General features: G+C 44.1%; 2 protein-coding genes across 4 annotated transcripts in view; both read right to left on the bottom strand.

Moving 5' to 3' along the window:
* Positions 1-750: 750 nt before the first annotated feature.
* Positions 751-9067, bottom strand: atad1a (ATPase family AAA domain containing 1a). The gene is made up of 10 exons (XM_061260514.1): positions 8913-9067; positions 8110-8327; positions 7863-7961; positions 7484-7604; positions 7191-7391; positions 6617-6723; positions 6248-6337; positions 5461-5511; positions 4466-4638; positions 751-3812 (listed from the first exon to the last, which is right to left on the bottom strand). The coding sequence occupies exons 2-10, from the start codon at positions 8281-8283 to the stop codon at positions 3686-3688; spliced, it is 1143 nt and encodes a 380-aa protein (XP_061116498.1). The 5' UTR covers positions 8284-8327; positions 8913-9067; the 3' UTR covers positions 751-3685.
* Positions 9068-10980: 1913 nt separating this feature from the next.
* Positions 10981-22482, bottom strand: part of adam9 (ADAM metallopeptidase domain 9) — a 35318-nt gene continuing 23816 nt past the window's right edge. Inside the window, exons 8-23 of one of the 3 annotated variants that reach the window (XM_061259815.1) lie at positions 22235-22306; positions 21264-21433; positions 20850-20931; positions 20450-20580; positions 19535-19706; positions 18527-18619; positions 17825-18020; positions 17268-17373; positions 17007-17187; positions 16264-16344; positions 15948-16053; positions 15670-15811; positions 14918-14996; positions 14440-14469; positions 13129-13199; positions 10981-13028 (exon numbers count right to left, since the gene is read on the bottom strand). In XM_061259815.1, coding sequence (XP_061115799.1) covers positions 12965-13028; positions 13129-13199; positions 14440-14469; positions 14918-14996; positions 15670-15811; positions 15948-16053; positions 16264-16344; positions 17007-17187; positions 17268-17373; positions 17825-18020; positions 18527-18619; positions 19535-19706; positions 20450-20580; positions 20850-20931; positions 21264-21433; positions 22235-22306 — 1776 coding nt within the window. In that variant the 3' untranslated portion in view covers positions 10981-12964. The remainder of the gene's footprint in view (positions 13029-13128; positions 13200-14439; positions 14470-14917; positions 14997-15669; positions 15812-15947; positions 16054-16263; positions 16345-17006; positions 17188-17267; positions 17374-17824; positions 18021-18526; positions 18620-19534; positions 19707-20449; positions 20581-20849; positions 20932-21263; positions 21434-22234; positions 22307-22482) is intronic. The other 2 variants (XM_061259816.1, XM_061259817.1) reach the window with 2 other exon arrangements.

Below are 22482 nucleotides of genomic sequence, written 5' to 3'. Positions count from 1 at the left end.
TTCACTTGTCATCCAGAGAGAAACAGTGACACCTGGTGTTTTTTTGTTTTTTTTTTTCAAAAGAAGCACTTAAGAAGTAGCCATAGCAAAAAGCACAACACCAATTTAGTATCATCAAAATTATGCACAGCCAATAGACAGAAGCCAAGCTGGGCCAGTTAACGCCTACAAAGCCAGCTTGTGTGTCGGAGGGTGACGAACACAGGCCCAGCCGCCTTCCAGATGGCAAAATGACACTCAGAGGGATCTATGTTTCAGCATGGGCTCATAGTCTCTATGGAGACAGGCAGGTAAAGAACTGTGGATCACACATTAATTTCTATGGAGCTATAATATGGTTCTGGGCATGACGAAAGCAAGGCCAACAGCAAAGCAGCCTGTACCACAATGGCTGAGGTAAAGGCCCTGGTGTCGCCATGATAAGATCCGCACAGATGTGCCCCCTGCTTAGTCTAATCAAATGTAAGTTGCTTTGGATAAAAGTGTCAGCTAAATAAAGCTACTCCCACAATTAACTAAATTACAATTGCTTTCTGGTCTATGCAGATTAAAAGCATATTGAGAGATGTTCCTTCAAACCTCAGTTGCCCTTTACCTTAAAATTCATAACTAAACTTGCAATAAATCTGAAAAGTGTCAATAACAGTTTGAAAATGAACGGTAAAGATGTTTAGTTGGACAGGTCAAACACACTTTTAAAATTCTGTGACTTTTAAATGGCAGGTTTACAAATGCAAAGTTCCAACCAAATACTTTCCATTGGTTTTATTTTCTCAAAGGACTAGGGTAGCCACATAAAAAAACAATATTTGTAGTGTTATTGCACGCCACATACTCAATGCCCCATCAAGATTAACCTGTGCTTAGTGTCGGAAAGAATAATGCACTTATACTCCTGTAAAAGATCAACCACTAGCTTCTGTGACAGAACTAATAGACATAAATACTTACAGTATCAGTATCAATGATATGCCCTTGTCAGATCTAACAACATCATGGTACAAATATTACACATGAAACAGAGGCTGATCACTGAAAGAAACACACTAAAAATACATTCACAGACTGGATTGACATTTGTGAAAAATAAAATGTTCCCTTGTAATGTTACATATAGTTTTGGCCTTCAATGCAACAGCGCATGCAGACAGCTATTCATGATGTGTTTGTGCGAAGGGTTGGCTCCACAGTTCAAGTAACTGATTGTAGGTGAAACAGGAGACACATTCAATTCAATTCAAAGAAAAAAAAACAAAAAAACAACAACATACATGTACACATAATTTAAAAGTGCAATATTTGTAAAATAGCTCAAAAAGAATTACTCTTCTACCAGATAGTGCTTATTAATTGAAAACTTGATTATGATACTACAACAAATCAATATCCATGTAGTATCTTAGATACCACGGCCCCTGCCATTATGTGCAGTATTGCACACCATGAGGACTACAACAGCAGCTTCTCAAGGTGTCCAGGGTCCTTGTTGCTAATTAGTCCCCAATGTTGAATGTAATTAAATGTGGGGATTGTGATAGACCAACACTGCTCCTGAAAGCGGGCGGGCACAGTGAAAAACCTCTTTTCCCTATTGCTGGGATGGAAAAAGACAACATAGCATCGCAATTCAAGATCTAGGTCAAATACAAGCATAATGCATAATGCAATAAATTATATTCCAGTCATGAGGGCAAAATGGTGCGATTTCTCTTTGCATTTCCACAAAATCCAGCCAACACAACAGAACCGCCTACAGTAAGAAAATAATGAATTCTCTCGCTACAGCAGCTAGAAAGGATTGTGCTACTTTTCTGTTTGTCAGCTGATTGGTTTGATGGGTTCCATACACCAATGTAACATGCAGCAGCAACTCATTTCAGAAATTAACTGTGGGGATCAGTTCAGGTACATTTTCTGACACGGAACCACTTGTGTACGAAACGCAGACTAATTTACTGAGCTAGCTTTATTCAGAACGCTGTTGGCTTGCCTAAACTTGGATAACTTTTTCCATTGCATGAAGTTTCAAGAAATGGCACTCTTGCGTGGAAAATATAAATAATATAGCAAGTTCAGAAATATGTTGACACCAAATATGAGGATAAACCAAGAGGCTGAATCATTTTCATTATCGCGGCCAAATAACAGAATACACAAAAAAGAAATACATGACTAATCATCACTGTAATAGGGAAGATTTTACAAAGACTGCCAAAAATGAACTGGATTCAGCCAAGCTGAGAGGGAAAAGTACAGTACATAAATACACTTATGACATCAGCTGATAACGGAAAATCGCAAAATACCTCAACTTGATGGGAGTACTATACTTTAATACTTATTTTCCTTTAATGAACTCTGTGACAGCATTGGATAATATCCAAAGAAATTAAAACCATTTTTAAAACTGCTATAAATTAGGGTGCTGGGTGACATTTGTTCTCCTGCATGGATGGACTCCACGGCCTGGTATCAGATCCACAACATGCCAACTCTAACTATGGCTGGCAGACAGAAAACTGGCTCTTGTTTCGCCCCGGCATACGAGAGATTTGATTGGCAAAGACTGCAGTGTCTCATCACTCGCAAGCGATCCCCACTGGTAGATCGGTTGCCCACAAGTCCGCCTGTTGACTTGGAAACTGGGGGGGTGTGATAAGAAGTGTAGGCTGACACCGTGTGTTTCAGAGAAGAGCCCAATGTCTGTCAAGCTCTACCGAGATATGCAGCAATGAGTGCTGAGAAATATATGTCCCGGTGTGTGTGTGTGTGTGTGTGTGTGTGTACATACGGTACACTAAGTGACCACTTTATTGGGTAGACCTGTACGTACACCAGCTCATTAATGCAAATATCTAATCAGCCAATCATATAGCAGCAACAGTGCATAAAAGCATGCAGACATGATCAAGAAGTTCAGTTTTGTTCAAACCAAATATCATAAAGGGGAAGAAATGTGATCTAAGCGACTTTGACAGAGGAATGCCAGACGGGGTGGTTTGAGAATTTCAGAAACTGCTTATCTCCTGGGATTTTCACAAACGATCATGGAGTTTACAGAGAATAGTGCAAAAACAACTTCTGTGGGTGAAAACAACATGTTAAAGAGGTCATAGGAGAACGGCCAGACTGGCAGGAAGGCGACAGTGACTCAACAGTCATTTGCAGAATAGCATATCTGGAACATTAAAATGGATGGGCTACAGCAGCAGAAGACCAATAAGTCTAATACATACCAAATGATTGGTCACTGGGTGTATATAGGCCTACTCATAAAATTATAATTTCCAATGAAACTTACTATGCAAATAAAAAAGGCAAAAAAAAAAAAAAAAAAGAACTTAATTGTTCCTTTCCTGCAGGTATCAAATGATGTTTGCCAGCAGCAAACCTGGACAGGCATTCTATCAAACCTTTCAAGTAAAAGATCATGGGTCTGTACCATCATTGGATGCAATCCACATGTGGCAATTCCTTCCAAATGCCAGCATATTCCGTGGTTACAGTGACAAAACGCACACAGAGCTACCCCACTTTCCCCACAGTAGATGGCTTGCCTCTTTGTAAGCAGAAGAACTGCGCTTTCTCTCTTTGTGCTGTGATGTCATGATGTCACTGGCCTCTGACCACGGGTTCCAGGGGCCATGCTGCGGGGGAGGGCGGGCCTGGCAGATTGAGGAGGGGCTTAATCCAGGGGCACCTCCCTCAGGGGACTCTGGCACACCATCGCCTGCTTGGACTCGTTCATCTTGTCCAGGCCGAACAGCAGGTCCAGCTGGGTGACGGGCCTCAACCGGTCCTCATCCACTGGCCTGCAGAAACATACCGGAGAGCGGGAATGAAATACGACATATCATATCAAATCAAATTCAATCTCACCTCTTTTTTATTTGGGCTTTTTAAAATTGTGCTTTTTTCCCCTCCCCAATGTGGAATGCCCAATCTTTTAAGGCTGAAAGAAATGTGCGCTCTACCGTGAAGCATGTGAGCTCCCACTTCTTATCACAGCACAGAGACAAGTCGAAGTAAGACCCTTCATATGCAGCTCAACGGTATACGCATAAACCCTGGGAGCCCCTTCATGTTTTTGCATCCTCTCTTATAAAAATGACTGACTCTGACTCTAGAGCAGACCTGCCCAACCCTGTTCCTGGAGTTCTACCATCCTGCAGGTTTTCATTAGTAGCCTAGTGGCTAAGGCACATGACCGGGACCTGCAAGGTTGGCGGTTCAAGCCCCGGTGTAGCCACGATAAGATCCATCCAAAGGCCTTAACCCATTAACATTGCTCCAGTGAAGACTGTCCCCAGCTTAGTCCAATCAACTTTTGGATAAAAGTGTCAGTTAAATAACTGTAATGTAATGTTGAGCTCTGTAAGGGTTGGAGTGAAAACCTCCAGGATGGTCGATCACCAGGAACAGGGTTGGGCAGCCCTGCTCTACGGCCGTATTCCTGAGGCTGTACCTCTCGTCGTCGTCGGACTCCTGCAGCTGCTGCGCTATCTGCTTCATCTGCTGCTTGCGCACGTAGTCGCGCACGCGGTACATGGCCGCATCGCGGCACAGCTCTCGGAGGTCGCTGCCTGAGTAGCCCTCCGTCTTCTCCGCGATCTCCTTCAGGTTGATGGCGTTGCTGAGCTGTGGAGGGATCCAGGGGTGAAAACATTTACCTTTAAGCCCTTCAGTCACAAGAGTGCCATATGGCACTCAAGCATAACTACCGTCAAATCCCAAGAGCGAGATATGATACTAGAAATGAGTGAGATATGCTGAACCTTATACCTTTTCAAGCAATCAAAATGACTGCTATAGTATTGTTTTGAGTCCGTATTGAAACCGCGCAAAATTCTCTCAACTTTCCCCATAGGATTTGGGTGGAGCCACATCATATTGGGTTTGAGACTGACAGGGTGAAGTTCACGTTTAACATGAATAAGGTCCTTGACTGAAGCACAAAAAGCAGGTGGAGACACCAGCTACAGTTGCCACAAACATGCAAAAGCTGTCCGTCACGTGCTAAAGAATCTATCAACCTGACTTAGGAACACCTAATGTTGGAATACTTGAACTTCAACATTATCATTTTATTTAATCAGAAAGTTTTTTTGTGGCCGCTGCAATATTCTTGACATTCATTAGTCAAAGTCAAGGGTGCATCGTAACGCTAAGGGATTGAACAGTCCGCTCAGCATGAGAGTAATTTTCTTTCAATAGAATACTAAACCAGGATTTAATTTGCAAGACAGCAATCCCAGATGGTACGGGTTGCTTCACACTCGAATAACGAGATCAAGGCTGCTCTTTTGCCTTGATATTTAACAGCAATGCTGAAAACTGCACGGTCCAGTACAGGTATTAAAATAATTGAACACCAATTAACTGAATGTTCTAATTAACAATGAACAGTCAACACGTGTCTGTTTATAGAGTGGCCTTGGGCAGACTATAAAAGGTACTTACATTCTCTCCTGCCAGTATCAGCTTCAGGATGTCCTGTCTCTGTTTCTGGATCTACAGAGGGAAGGGCACAGATAACACCAATGAGAGGGCTTGAGGATATAATCCATGTTAATGAGAGAAAAAAGCACACAGAGCACATTCACCACATCGTTAGCTAGACTATAAACAGGACATGGAAAAATGACCAGAGGAGCCCAGCATGAGCGTACCATTCAGGTTATGAGGCAATCGTTAAGCAATAAACCCTTTAATTCAGAAATATATATCAGATGCTCATTATGCTTCCCTACACGCAAATAAAAGCAGCGGTGGCAGTGAAAGTAGCAGAGATGGTATTAATTTATTTATGATTTTTTTTTTAATTTTTTTTTTACATTAACGTATTTACATATTTGTTTCTGAGTACATGCACTTCCCAAGGACTTCAAGTGGTTTTTATGTAAGAAAGAAAGCTCACAAACACAGGCAGGACCTTGCTGCCTTGACACTTAGGATTTTTGTTTTAACTTCGACTGAACTTGGATGACGAGTCCAAAACAGTGGAACAACTGTCTTTGTCCCAGCAGGGGAAGGGAAAGTTTAGGCAGGCTGCTGCATTACTCCTTCCCAAAGGCATCAGTGAGACTCCCCTCACCTCCGACTGGTGCTAGCTCTCCTGTAGCGCTGTGTGCCCTATAGTTTATAAACCAGGCAAGTGCAGCAATGAGAGGGGTCATAGCTGTGACTGGACATTCCAGGATGTGTGTGTGTGTGCGCGTGTGCGTGTGCCTGTGCGTGAGGGACTCACCGGCAGGCGAACGTGAAAAGTGGTGGGCATCCTTCGCATTATTGCCGGGTCCACATCCTGAGGTCTGTTTGTGGCTCCCATTACCATCACCTACACAAACATTTCAATGACAGCAACATTATAAAAGCAATAATGTGACCTATTCCCTGAATGTCTACGGTATCATGCATTTACCACTGCCTATTAAAAAATCTAAACTGATTTGAAAATGAATACACAAAGACAATAAGACATTAAAACAGAGAAATGTGGTTAAATGGCCAAGATTTTCCCTGGCTTCAGTGCTAAACGATTTTAGTTTTACACAAAGAACATCAGCATAGGAAGAACTGTGTAGTGGGGATTATAGGTGACAGAAGGACATGGTACCTGGCTGTCTTCACCAGTATCCAAACCATCCCACAGGCTCATGAACTGGGCCTTCATCATGGCTGTAGCCTCGTGGTCCATACTGGAGCGGTTTCGCAGGAACGAGTCTGGCACAGAGAAACGGCACGACTCAAACCAAAAGCCTGAATTATTCAACACGTGGGAGCATTAATCACGCTGAACACCCAAATTCACCCGAAGAACAGCCGGAGAGAGAAAACCCTGGAGCATTCATAATAAACTGGATTATATTTTACATTTTTGGTTTCCCCAGCCCAAACTGTACACATCATCTCAGGATCAGAGATCACTTTCTGACACTGTTTCAGTCCCAAGACCAATATGACGTGGTTCCACTAAAATCCTAAGGGGTTTTGGCTTTGGTTAAGAAAATTGGCAAAGTAGAGAAAATGTAGTTGGCTTTTAATAGGGGCTCAAAACAATAGTATAGCGGTCATTTTCATTGGCTGAAAAGGTATAAGGTCATGTGACACTCTTGGGACTGAGATGGAAGTGACTGAATCCGCGTCTAAACCAAGAGCTGGGGAACCAACAGGACTCCAGGAGAACTCACCAATCTCATCTATGAAGATGATGCAGGGCTGGATCTTAACAGCCAACGAAAAGACAGCGGCAGTGAACTTCTGCGATTCGCCATACCACTTGTCTGTCAATGTGGAGGCCTGCAGGTTGATGAACTGGCACCCGGAGGCCTTGGCAGTTGCCTTGGCGATGAGGGTTTTTCCACAGCCTGGTGGCCCATACAAAAGCACCCCTGGCAGAGGAGAGGAAGACAGATTTATCAAAGTAAAGAAACATTGCATTTATTGTGATGAAAAAAGCAGGTACACATACACATGCCATTACCTTTTGGAGGCTGAAAGAGCTTGGAGCCAGTGAACAGATGACGTTTCTGGAATGGCAGGATGACTGTGTCCTGCAGCTCGGTAATGACTTCATCCAGCCCTGCAATGTCCCGCCAGGTCACCTTCACAGAGCCAACCACAGCATTACTACACACTTCTGCTTCTAACCACCCTTTTAGCTAAACAACCCTTAGCTAAACAATGGAACACTATCACACAAATCATTCCTGTAAAAGTACTGTAATGTAATGTAATGTACTGGTAGAATGACATTTACTGATACATCTATGTGAGCACTACAGGCACATGTACATTATTTTAGTAATTGGTGGCAATCTAGTGAATACAATTTTCAAAGGACATATCCAGGGTCATAATACCTTCATGCTGCGTGGATCCACCAGGTGTGAAGCAATGTTCATCTCATATTCTGTCAACTTGACCCCTTCCACCCCAATCTGTTTCAACAGCTGCTCTGCCTACAGGGCAGGGCAAGAGTGGCACAATAAACAGCTATGTCTCACCAAGTTTGTTCAGGTACAAACTACTTGACATAAGTGGGAATAATTCAATATTTATGAAAAACTAACTAGAATTTGATTTCAATAAAAAAAAACAATCATTTACCCTTTTCTTTGCTTGAAGCTTCTGCTTGTGGGTAGGGTCCAGTGCTTCGACCACCCATTTGATACTGAAATAGGTAGCAGCCCCAAATATGGTCAGACGCACCACCATCCCCACCACCTCGTTTCGGGTCAGAGGTCGCAACAGGGCGTCCCGGGGTATATCCTTCAACAACATCTTTGTATGTTTATGTCAGCCCATTGGAAGATAATGCGGTAAATCTGGTAAAGTATCAATAACAGTAACAGTAGAATAAACTGTTATCACACATATTATACTGTACAATTCTATCTATACAACCAAGTAAGCTGCAGACACATTTTATGCTGCCTTATTTTTCATTCATTCACATTAGCTTCATCCAATCAATGTACTGAAAGCAGCAGTGATCATGCTCCAAAAAATCTCCCGAGATAAATATATATGATTCTTATTATCGAACGTTACAGTACATCTCACATTTTGTTAGTTAACTTAGCTGCCCAATTCCAAAATAAGTTCGTTGTCAGCTTTAACAAAACGGTGAGAATATGAATGAAGTTAACGGCAGTGATTGCAATTTAGCTGTGGCTAACATTAGCTACCTAGCTAGCAAACCACACGTTATTATGGATGGCTAACGTTAGCGAAGGTTAGTTAGGGAGTTCGGGAAATGCGATCAGTGATCACTAAATACATTTCTCAATCAAAATTGCGAAGAAAATTAGAATATCCGTGTACATTATCTAAATGTGAAAATATAACGTCAGGTAAATATAGCAAGCTATGTAATTAGGAAAATTATCTTTAGCACTAGGTTAACTTACATCTACTGCTGTAGCTTCCTGTGTTACACACATTGTGCACCGGTTGAGAGGAAAGGTTTGATAATCTAAGTTCCGCAGTGTGAAGCATTCAATTACATTTGTATAGTAGACCCGGACCCAACACCCTTTTACGCAACCTTTATTTTTTATTTTTTACTTTGTTATTTATTTGTTATTTATATATGCTCGCATCAAATTCAAAACATTGGTGCTAGCCTTCCAAGCAGTTAAGGGGTCAGCCCCAGCTTACCCCTTAAGCCACCACAGGTAGCCTAGCGCCTCCCCCTCCCCGAACTTCCACCTCCCACTTACCTTTATTACTGCAGGTTTACGGTACTATTATTCAAAAACAAAAATGATGATCAAATAGGCCCTAGTACTTATCTTTGTTGTACAGGTAGCAGTTGAAATTGTACTTCCCTCTTGAGGTCTTCAGCGCACTTATCCCTGGTTATGGGTATGCACTTTGCACTCTGTTGTACGTCGCTCTGGATAAGAGCGTCTGCCATATGCCATTAATGTAATGTAATGAAAAACAGCACGTGGGGTCAGCACATTCTGGAACTTACTGTTTATGTATGTTTAGTATGCAGCATGTACAAGCAAAAATTCTTGATTTCTGTTCTTTGTTCTGAATCAAAATATTTTTTCACCTTTCAAGGCTTACAGTGGATGTTCATCGTTCAGCCCTGAAAGTAAAGATAATTTTATGCACGGTTTAGTCTGTTTGAATTAAACATAATGTTATTTGTGCTGAATAAATTCAGATTTAATATATTAATTCTAATAACCAATCCGTTGCCTAATAAGTCAGACTTTATTGAACAAATGTTCAGGATAGGTTCTAGTTAGAGTTAACTAGCAATAAACTCACTGTCATGAACAGAATGTGTCCTCAAGTCAATATGAATACCTATAAAATGTAACTGAGATATTTAATTTTATAACATGCAAACAGGAAGGCCTGTAACATCATGGGTGACAACACCCATGTCCTCAATGTAAACAATTAATGGCTACCCATAGGATGACACCTAGGCTACATGCTTTAAAAATATCCCAGTCAGAGACTGAAATTGGTGCCTAAGGCGCAATGAGTAACAAACAGTATTATTAAAAGTAACCCTGTGCAGTGGACAGACAATATATAAAATAATCTAAGTTCAATTGATATCTTAACTGCTGTTGTACCTGCATTTATTCTAATAATTATTTAATCTATATTTGAATAACAATAATAATATGTCTGCGTTGTGTGTCATAGTGTTGGCATAGCTATGTGTGATGCACTGCAGCCCTACACATCCAACTTGCTGAAGGGGATGAAAAAGTTGTATTGAACTGAAGGATTTACAGGGAACTGCAAACGCATTTTATACTTCCAAAAGCACATGTGCACATTTCTGAGTAGAAAGTTTGCTAGAAGCAAAAATAAATACATCATTTTTAAAGAATCATAAAAAATAATGAAAGTATAAGAAAGCATCTAAAGTCTTGCCACACTATAAAAAAAAAATATTCTTTGAATTTAAAGATCAAATGAATGAAATGAAATTATTGTGATTATATCTATCTATTATCATTATATATACAACCGACAAGATTGGGTATCATTTAAGATTTCCACCATTTGTCTTCAAGACAGGATATGAATGTCACTTATATCATTCTGTACTCATCTCCCAGCCACAGACTTTGACTGAATACTGTCTTGGAGATGACAAATATGATATTTCCTTTATGCAATTTCATACATTAACTATGTTGATGGCTTACACAATAAAACACATCCTACACTATAGTCTGGCTGTACTGTACTTACAGTCTGAAATTGACTGTAATTTGTACTACCGTATTAAGAGTTGAGTGGCTACACACACATAACATTAATCATTTTGGCATTGATATTTAGAAGACACATTGCATTTCCAGTGCAAACACATTTTATAGAAACAACTCAGAAAGTTGTGTATATACACAATAAACCTTCAGATAAAAAGAATACAAATTCAACAATTAATCGCATAACTAATTTATATGAAAAGAAGCATTGACTTGAGCTCACAGAAACATAACAGTGCGTTTTTATTTAATATGCAACACCAAAACCACCACCACCACCACCACCACCACCAGTCAGGCAGACAGCAAACCAAATCAAAGGGCATTAAAACAAGTCCTTCCTGGAGCCACAATGAATCGGCAGCTCGCCATTGGTAAACCACAAAACCAGTCATATAATTAGGACCTGGAAGAGAGTTAAGTGCGGTGCAATTATAAGTCATCCTATTCATTGTTACCTTTCCTTACTCCAGCTCCCAGATACACACAATACAGTTACAAGACATTCAACAAACATGACATATGAAAAAGTAAATCACATATATGTACTGTACATGATTTTTTAAAACACAATTATTCCAACACCAATTTATGCAGTTGCTGCATGGCACCATACAGGTCCTCTTAAGGTTGAGCCCTATTGGACATCGACGCAGAACAAGAGGTATGTGATGGGGCACCTTTGGAAATGTTGGAAAGGTGCCGTATTGCAGTGCCATATCCCACCGACACACCTATGCAGCAGGGGGCAGTGGCATTAAACATCTATAGCAAGAGTGCAATAGGTTTCAAAGCTGGTAGATATAATATCTATACATATACTATGGATAATAGACCTGCAGATCAAAAAGGTTCCTGAGACAGGAAAATCATGGGATCTTATTATTAAAATAAGTAACAGTTCACCAGGGTACAGTGCAGAGTAAGGATCTTGTACAATCAATGTCTCAAACCTTAAAAGATCTGGGCAGGTTCCGTTTACGTCGTTTAGCTTTTCATTCGTGGGATGGTCAAATTTTCGTGCAATGCCCCGTAGCCCTTAGGATCAATGCAAATACAAAAGGACTGTTTTGGACCATACATCATGTTTAACAAGCAAGTATCATAGACAAAAAAACAACTCCCCAGTCAAATCAGTCAGCAACAACCACATCAGAAACATGAAATTTATAATATATATATAAAAAGCAAGACTGATACATGGACTATAGTTTACCTGTGTAGGTAATACCTAAGTTGGCAAAAATATAAACAAATGTCCTTTTCAAATTCATTAAATAAAACAAATTAAACAGCAACAATGGGATCAGAGCTACAGGCTGACTCTTCTCCTGCCTGGCTCGCAAAACTGCAAAATCATTCATAAAAACAATGAGTCCAAGTCATTCAGCTGTTCACCACACAGGTGATTCTGTCTGCCCCAAAGCTGAATGGGAAATGTACAGATCCAGCATGTTCCAGATGCACAGAATCTCAGAGGCTTAACGGCAATCTTTTGATTTATTGCACACGCGTGGCTTTAGCTACCCAGAACCTGTATAGTACTGAACTTGAGTGAGCATATAAAGAGTAAATGTATGAATGGATAGGGTGGAATGTTTTGGGGACATCAAATTGGATAGATTAAAAAATAAAAAATAAAAAAACCTGAAAATCACATTCAGGTAAAAACTATTCGAGGCAATATTATTCTGAAAACAACGAAAACAGTGATTTTGGATAAGATTATTGAAAAAAAGATACACAGTGTTGCTCAGTATGAGGGCAATTAGCAGTACCTAACCAAGTTAAATGATGCATTTGTCCCCAATTGAAAATAAACCAGTGCATTGTTTACATTCCACTTTGGAAATAGGGGTGTCCAGTAACACTTGAATTCAAATAACTGAACTGAAAAAAACTGACACAGCATTTCTCATGTTTTCCAGGGCTTGAGAAGTGTAATTTTGACATTCCTATGGCATATCTTGACTTGATATTGACGGGCAGTTAGTACAGCAGTGGTCCTACTGCTCATGAACTCCAATTTCCTCTCCTGGCATTATGGGTCTTCAGAGGCCTCGTTGAGAACAGAGACTTGTGTGGGTTGTCAAGTGTCCCTTATTGCAGGCAGAGTTTATCTTTCAAGTGACTGCGTGTCTAAGTTACATTTTGGCTGACTGCGGTTCAAAAGCTTCAGGGAAGAGTTCGATCGATCCCACCCCCTGCACTCATGTGCTGTATGGTGGTGGTGGGGCAGGTCTTTGAGGCACAAGTTGTGTTGCAGCAGGTGGTCTGAGGAGAGAGGGAAGAAGAGATAACCAGGTGAAGCTACGCTTTGACAGCGGAAACCTGGATTCAGACAGCAGAAACAAACAAGGGCCGCTGCCATTACCGTGGACGGGCAGGCGGCGGAGGTTTGGTGGCGTACGCTGGCGCAGATGCAGACCTGTTCGTCTGTACGACCTGCACACAAGCACAGAGTCACACCGGTAAGAACAGGCTCACAGAGGAACACAAGGACAAAGGGCACACTTCAGCAGAAGCACAGGGCTAGGCACTGGCACAAAGATGGCAGGATCTGTGTATTCCTTCAGTACATATGGTCAAAACAATACTCTCCAATAAGAGAGTTCAAATGCACTTAAAATGTACAGGGAAGGGAAAGCATCGTTATTGCTCACAGATGTTCCAAGAGACAACCACTTTATCTTTTTTTTAAAGGGGACTGTCAGGGATACAGCTGGGATAGGGGTTGCAGAAACCGAATAGTTACCCCATCACAGAAAGCATACGTGTGCAAGCATGTTGAATGGGCTAACAAAAGACACTTCACTATGAATAACGAAAATCTCAATGTTGCCTTAGCATGGAAGAATATTATCAAATACTATCAAATATAACGCAAATGCACTCATACGCGCACACACACACACATGCACACATGCACACACTTTTCCTATGGTGTCTGTCAGTGGTATAGTGATTTTACAGACACCACTACCAACACTGTTTCTTGATAACCAGTAGTCATGTACAGATTAGCGTTGTGGTGAGAGTACTTACTGTGCTAAATCAAAACACAAATTTTGCAGGGAGAAGTATTTAGTACAAGCTTACAAGCTAAGAGAGATATGTGCATAAGAGAGAACAGGGACAGAGGTGGAGAGGCAGGCGGGGGGGGGGGTTGGGAGGTAGGTTCAGTAGATAGGGTATTTCAGCACAAAATTTACTTCCCTTAATCACACAAAAATAAATTCAAAGACAGGAGGGGTCCTGTTTCCACCCAGGTTAGTAGAGGACGGAGTTGATTAGCGGGAGTAATTTCAGTCAAAAGCATGCTTAATTTTCTTTCAACCCAAAAAAAGGCCACAAAACCCCTTCCACAGGAGGCCGGACATGAGCTGGGGCATGTCCATATCACACAGCTGTGTGGAATGTTGGTCTTCAGCTCCTGTCCAATCATTTTTGTCATATAACACAAGGCCTGGACTGGAGAAAGGCTTTAAGCCCAAAGCCCCAACTGATGAGCACTGAGATGGCCATGATGACTGCCCAATAGGGGATGGAGGGAGGGGCTTTGTGGCTGGTCCCTGAAGTGGTGCGCCCATTGACAGACAGGTCAAAAAGAGTGCACAAGGTCCCTAAACAAGCAGCGATGCAAGACAGACCCACTCCGCAAGAACAAATATACTGTGTGATTTACCTCCTCTGGCGGTAATAACTGAACCTGGTGCTTTTTACAAAGGGGAGAGAAAAGGAATCTCGTCATTGGCCACATACTATGAATACTGTAAAACATGAAATCCCATACCAGGAGGAGACACATTAAAACACACTCAAGAACACTTCTTAATCAACCCATACTTAAATCGTATCAAAACAGCAAATACTGTACATTTCCAGTTTAGTTGACCAAACTAGACTACACTATCACAAAAATAAATACATTTAATGATGGACATGATGAAAACCGGAAACCTGACCAAATAAATCTGTGAAAAGATTAAGACATGGAGCTCACAGAAATGAGGCATGGAGAAAGGAGAAAAGGCATTTTTTGCCAGGCTAATCTGCTCAGGTTAAAAGATTGCTCTACTTAGTTTTAGTGTTTATTTGTTATTGTGCTCAAGCAGCACATGCGTGAGTGAATGGTAAAATGTTGGGTGGGGGTGTTTACTCACTCCGTCCTTGACGATGTTGTTGGCGTTGCCTCTTTGGGGTGCCCCTTGCCCACTGGGGGCTGGAGATCTGCTGTTGGCCCTGTGTAAAAAGATCAGGGTCACAACAGGCAAGGGATGGAGCTGTGACCTCAACATGCAATGAGGGAGCTGTGACCTCACAACATGCAAGGGATGGAGCTGTGACCTCACAACAGGCAAGGGAGCTAGCTGTGACATCACAACAGGCAAGGGAGCTAGCTGTGACATCACAGCAGGCAAGGGATGGAGCTGTGACCTCACAACTGGCATGGGAGCAAGCTGTGACCTCACAACAGGCAAAGGAGGGAGCTGTGATCTCAAAACAGGCAAGGGAGGGAGCTGTGACCTCACAACTGGCATGGGATGGAGCTGTGACCTCACAACTGGCATGGGATGGAGCTGTGACCTCAGTGACAACAGGTTGGAGGTACCATGGCAATCATTTACATTTACATTTTAGTCATTTGGCAGATGCTTTTAATCCAAAGCGACTTACAAGTGCATAGGTTCTTCCACACAATCATTCTCTATAACAGCATCTATGACTGCCCTTTAGCATTTATTCATTTAGCCTATGGTTTTATCCCCAGGACATCTATGCAGCTTAACCCGATTTAATATGGAGAACAGTAACACAATAAAACTCCAATCCATGTTCTGTTATCACTAGCTTTAGCATCTTCAGCTAACTGCAGAGTGAAACGGCAGTGGAGCAGTTTAGCCGCAGCACTCACTCGTAGCCCTGGGACCTCTTCTTCCTGCAGAAGCGGCGCCGCAGCTCGTTCCTCCTGAAGAAGACGTACAGGCCCGCGGCCAGCAGCGGCAGCACCAGGAGGAAGAAGACCAGCAGGCCGTCCCTGGTGGACGTGTCCTTATCTGCAGAGGAGGACGAGAGCAGAGGTCACTACCCCGCGAGACTGCCTGCAGTATACGCAGGGAACTTTCTGGTAGTTCATGTTAGACTGGTGCCAGGGCCCGGCCAACAGGGGGCGCTAGGGGCCCTTTCGCTCACCGTTCCACGTGGGGCCACTGTCAATGCTGCCACCATAGCCTTTGGCCTCGCAGTTGGGAGGGGCCCAGCCATCTTCACAGTGACAGTTTTTATTGCTGTTGCATACCTGAGGAGATCACCAAGAAATACCAACCAATCAAAACATAGATAAGCTCTTGTAGGGAATTTAAATAAATAATTAATTGAGTGGATTTAGATAACTACATCTACACAACTGAAACAGCCTGATTGACATAGCCTCATAAGAGGGAATTATGAATTTGTTTACAGGAATGTACTTGCAGTATGTTGCTCATTTGAGTATCAGAGTACTTACACCATGACCGTGGCATTTTTCTTGCACGTTGCAGTCATATTTGAGTACCTCCACGTCCACACATTGGTAATTTAAACACACCTGGGAATCCAACGAAAGCCGCAATAAATGAATCCATTACATTAGTCCAATTCCCTTTTGATAGAGCTACATGGGATAAACACCCAGTTAGCACTTTATTAGGTAGACCTGTGCACCAGCTTGTTAATTCAAATATTTAATCATTCAATCATGTGGCAGTAACTAAATGCATAAAAGTATGCAGACATGGTCAAGAGATTCAGCTGTTTTTCAGACCAAATGTCAGAATGGGGAAGAAATGTGATCTAAGTGACTTTGACTGTGGAATTATTGGTGCCAGACAGGGTGGTTTGAGTATCTCAGAAACTGCTGATCTCCTGGGATTTTCACACACAACAGTCTCTAAAGTTTGCAAAGAATGGGGTGAAAAACAATAAACATCCAGTGAGCAGCAGTTCTGCAGCCAAAAATGCCTTGTTAATGAGAGAGGTCAGAGAAGGGCCAGACTGGTCAAAGCTGACAGGAAGATGACAGTAACGCAAACAACCACACATTACAACGGTGAGCGTCTCTGGACACACAACTCGTCAAACCTGTAAGTGGATAGGCTACAGCAGAAGACCAGTACGTCAAAAAAAGATAAATACCTAATAAAGTGCTCAGTGAGTGTTTAATGGTGCTATTACTCAAGCCACGGGGTGCTAGAGCTGGAGCTGGCTCACCTTGTTCTCGGCACATTTGGTCCCCTCGTTCACCATGCCCGGGTCAGAAACGTCCGTGCCCAGCCGGAAGTCCACCCCCCAGCACTTGGTCCCAGCGATGGGCGTCTTGATGATGGAGGGCTCGATGATGAACGGCTTGCTCTGCACGTTCTCGCACTGCAGTTTCCCGCACATGGCGTTCCTGCAGGGGCCATGGTCCAGAGCGGTCAGCGTGCAGTTCTAACCCCAAACAACGCACGCGCATTCAGATTGACGACTGACCTGCTTTCGCACTTCTTGTAGCCCTGGCCCTGGTAACCGCAGTTCCCGAAGCGGTCTCCCTTCGAGTTGACATCTTTGAAGCAGAGTTCTGGGGCAGCGTTGGCCTCTGCTCACAAAATGGAGACTCAGTCAGGCCCGTCCACACCAAGAACTATACTATAACCCTAACTATAACGCCAACAATGTGAGCATCCACACTGACGCTGTCTCTTGGCTATGCTATCTACCATTTGACACCTTGTAATTTCGGATGGATTTTGATCGGCTGTCAGTGTTTTATCGTTTGTGGTGCTGGAATAAATCGATCTGAAAGTGTTCTTATCGATATCGTTTCTCACTGTCTTGCACATTAAGCCGTTTATTTAACTGCAGTAAACATAACAGAGCACCAGAGGGCACTCAGGCATACAAAGAAAAAATTGCAGTGATCTTGAAGGGAATCTTTTCTTTCTCCCTAAACCCTAACTCTGCTCCCACCATCTCTAAACAAGAAAACAAACTAAAAATACACAGGAACAAAGCCGATGTGTCAGTGTGTGGACAGGGCAAGTACTCACTCTCCCCAAAGATAACCTGGCACTGCGTGTCATAGTGCTGGCACTTCCCGCTGTAGCAGTAGGCCTGGCCCTCCTTGCAGGGGTGTCCGTCCTGCTTGAAGACGTCGCCCTGGCAGTGCGGGGATGAGCCGTTGCAGAACTCGGGCAGATCACACTCATCCATGCTGCTCTTGCACTCAGTCCCGCCTGGCAGGAACTGAGAGAGTGGAGAGACGGGGGGAAGAGGAATGAAAATGAGTGTGGAATGAAAACACACACTGGGATGATGCAGTGCTATATCAAAATGAAAGTCCTGTTCCTGGAGATCTACCGTCCTGGAGGTTTTCACGCCAACCCTGACACAGCATACCTCGCTCAACAGCTTGTGACCTCCTTCAGCTACTAATCAGTAGAATCAGGTGTACCAAATAAGGGTTGAAATGACGGGTTGGGAACAACTACAGCACTCAATATAGCTGGCACTGGTCATTTCTACGGACATTTTCCATGAATCTCCCAAGGACATGGTGTGACACATTGAGCACTGTGACAGCCGTGTTTAAGCGTGTCTGCTGAGTGATCCTGCACTGCAAAAAACATCTGTCTTAATAAATGTTGCAATGAGACATTTCTCTCAAATAGAAAACACTATTTCACAAAAAAGTTGCATTTTTAAATATAAAACAGAAATAATAGTTGAGATTGACTTTTTTTTTGGCTTACCTGGCAGTGTTTGCAGCACACTCCATCGGCGCACTGCGCGCCTGATTTCAGCTTGCAGGTCTTGGCCTCACAGCAGGGATCTTTCTCACACTCCTGCAGGGGGGAGAGCATGGCGGGAGGGTGGGGGAAGGGGGCATCGCGGGTGGGTCAGTGCAGGGGAAGGGGGCATCGCGGGAGGGTCAGTGTGGGGGAAGGGGGCATCGCGGGAGGGTCAGTGTGGGGGGGGAGAGGGGGAGAGAGAGCATGGCGGGAGGGTCAGTGCAAGGGAAGGGGGGAGGGTCATTGTGGGGGGGGGGGAGGGGGAGAGAGAGCATGGCGGGAGGGTCAGTGCGGGGGGAAGGGGACATCGCGGGAGGGTCAGTGTGGGGGGGAAAGGGGGGCGCTCTCAGACCTGCGCCTGATTGAAATGCAGTATCTGTCCTCCCCTCTCACACCGGCAGGGTGACCACAAACAAGCCTGACACAGCGTGCTGCTATCCCCTCCGTGCTAGCCCTGTACCCGGCTCCCAGCGCACTGCAGCGCTAGTAAATTAACCTTATGGGTCAGGCCCTGGGCTAGGAGTCAGATTCTAATTCAAATATGCTATTACATGCACACATAATGAAAGTACTGCTGTTTCATCTGCAGGGCATGTAAGCACATCAAGGACTAGTGCTTCAGCAGCAAATCCAAGAGTCCCTGCGAAACACCTTTAAGATGAGTTACTGGTTTTATGTTGTTTGTCAGAGAACAGCTACAGCAGGGGTCACCAACCCTGTTCCAGGAGATCTACCGTCCTGAAGATTTTCACTTCAACCCTAATGCGGCACACCCGATTCTACGAATTAGCAGCTCAATGAGATCTGAAGCTGTTGAAAGAGGCATGCTTTGTTAGGGCTGGAATGAAAACTTATAGGAACAGGGTTGGTAACCACTGAGCTACAGGGTACAGGACAATGCTCCAAGGCGTATTGCTTTTTAGGTTAGCGGTATCCTGAGCAATCCGTGATGACATCACCGGCCCTCACCTTGTCGGAGCCGCAGTCGCACTCCTCCCCCACGTCCACCAGCTTGTTCCCGCAGTAGGGGGCGCTGTAGGCCTCCTCGGGCCGCGGGATGTTGAGCAGGCAGCTGCCGCCGTTGTGGAGGATGAGTCTCTCGAAGTCGTCGGCGCTGCAGCTGCTGAAGTTCTGCGAGCCGCTGCAGGTGGGGGGGGGGGTTAGCGGTGAGGGTCAGCGCTGAAGGTCAGCGCTACGGCGGACGATATGCTGCGTTCACACGGTATATTCAATGCATTTCAACCAGCCTGTGATGGAGAGCTCTGTCTCCTCCAGCCGTGAATACCACACACAGGGCGGCCTGTAGTGTAGTGGTTAAGGTAAATGACTGGGACACGCAAGGTCGGTGGTTCTAATCCCGGTGTAGCCACAATAAGATCTGCACAGCCATTGGGCCCTTGAGCATGGCCCTTAACCCTGCATTGCTCCAGGGGAGGATTGTCTCCTGCTTAGTCTAATCAACTGTATGTCGCTCTGGATAAGAGCGTCTGCCAAATGTAATGTAATGTAACACCGTAAACCCCCGACGAAACCTTCCGCCTGTAGCTCAATTTTCTCAGCTTTTGCCTTCACTCGTAGTGAAGACACAAACCGGGCGATGTGAAGGATGGGATTAGCCGACATGCGCTTTTGTTGTCGCTTTTGTTGTCCCTCCATAGGTAACGTTAAATTCACTCCCTGTTCTTCCGCATTAATGCTTGTATAACACCACACGCTTTCCAAAATAATAAAACTATCCCACCAAATCAGCATAGCTGACTGTTACATGACTTTTACTGCATTGTTCTGTAGCTTATACAGCTGTTGTCATCACCCGTGCACATTAAAGCACCGTATAACATTCACCGTCAAAACGGCCCTGGAGGAGGGGGTGGACACACTCACGTAGCTCCGGAGTTCATGATGCAGCTCCCCGTGGTGCAGACGCAGTCAGTCCTGTCGTGGTTCATGCCCAGGTTATGGCCCAGTTCGTGAGCCACGATGGAGGCAAAGACCTGGACGTTGTTGTTGGTATACTGTGGACCAGGGAAATACAGTCAATTCAGTTAAGAGCTTGGGAACTGCACATCTTCCCGAATCGATGATGCTCAAAAGGTCAATCTTTACACTTTTCTCTTCTGATTCATAAGGAAACTGACATCAGTACACATGTACTAATGTGTAACATTGAGGGACTTTTTTGAGCCTTTTGCCACAGGCAAAACTAGGGCACAAGGGCCAGATTTCCATGTGCTGAAGGTCAGACATGTTGTCGAGCGGCGGTGATGCACACGGAGCAGCGTACCGCGTTGATCCCGCCCCCGTGACTCCGAGAGCACACTGTGCTGACGAACGCCATCCCCGCTGTGCCCCCGAAATTCTTCTTCCTGCAGGGCAGAGGTACAGTCAGCTGTGCTGTGCAGGAGTGATGGATAGATAGAGGGGGCAGGATGGTTTAGGGAGGGGTGGGGTGGTGTGGAAGGGGATAGGGTAGTGTGGGGAGTGGTGGGGTGCTGTGGGGAGGGAGCAGGGTGCGGACGGGGCAGGATGGTTAGGGAGGGGTGGAGTGGTATTGGAAGGGAGCAGGGCATGGGGGGGGCAGGATGGTTTAGGGAGGGGTGGGGTGGTGTAAAAGGGGATAGGGTAGTGTGGGGTGGTATGGGAAGGGGTCAGGGCGGTGAGGAAGAGGCGGGACAGCGCAGGGAGGGGCTGGACTCACAGGATGAGCTGGGCGCTGTCGTGTCTCCGCCGGCTGGCCAGGTTCTGCTCCCTCCACTGGACGAAGCGGCCCAGCACCTCCCCCGCACTGCCATCCGTGTTTATGGGGTTCCCCTGGCTCCAGATCTCCAGCCCCACCAGAACCACGCGGATGTTTAAGGCTACATACATCTGCGACCAAACAGAGGGAGAGCAGCTCACCACAAGCAAAAGCCCTAAAGATGCACTGCTGACAATACACATCTGAACGTTCAATGTACTACAGATCAATACAACGCTCTCTATATATGATCAACAGAGTTACACTCAATATTACGTTTGCATTGGTCAGCTCTCCCATGTAAAACAGCAATTTTCTAAATTTAATATCTAGCCGTTTCAAAACCAATGTAATTCCATTTTGCAGGTGTACTACAATGGCTACAGGCTTGCCAAAAAACAGATTTGCTATAATCTGCTCCTGAAAAGAGTAAAGTTAAGCCCAGGAATAATACAAGTGCGTGTAGTTACCATGTCTGTTATTTACCAAGTTGGCTGGATATTTGCTTCTGGGAAGCACAGTTTTCTGTGAGTTTTTCACAGTGCAAATATTTATGATTGTCACTACTCTAAGAGTATAAATTAGGCTCACTGAGAGAAGGTTTGAATCTTAAACAATCAGCCCAGTGGTGAGTACATTTTGTGGAAGTACAGTAGACATATACAGGGCTGTAGAAGTTGCCAAGGATCTGTGCTGATACACCTTGATGGAGAGCAGGCTGATGTTAGCATGAGCTGATCAATTTAATTTCCTGTCTAATGAGGCTTTTATTTCATTTCACTGCACTTAAAATGTAGCTTTTGTGATTAATACTATCTAATTTGGGCCTGACATGCTTCTTTCCAGTGACTTCTTTAAAAGAAAACGTTTCTATGACCTTCAGCCCAAAACGCCAGTGCATCGTCCTTCCTGCTGAGTGCATTGGGACTCACGATGTCGAGGTAGTTGGCAAGCTCGACCATTTCTTCGCGCACTGCTGTCTGGTTCCGGTGCATGGAGTTAAACTGGCTCAGAGGAAGACGAGAGAACACAGCATTAGCATGGATCTACATTGGTCACTTTGCATTAGCTGACACTGTACCGAGCCAAAATAAAAACTATTCAAGGAAGAATAAAAAATAAATTAAATAGATTGTCACATGCTTATGCAGTAACTTCTGCAGAAAAACAGCAATCTGTC

This window comes from Conger conger, chromosome 11 (genome assembly GCF_963514075.1).
Source record: "Conger conger chromosome 11, fConCon1.1, whole genome shotgun sequence".
NCBI lineage: Eukaryota > Metazoa > Chordata > Actinopteri > Anguilliformes > Congridae > Conger > Conger conger.
The sequence above is the reverse complement of the archived record's forward strand: the minus strand, read 5'-3'. Positions and strand labels throughout refer to the sequence as shown.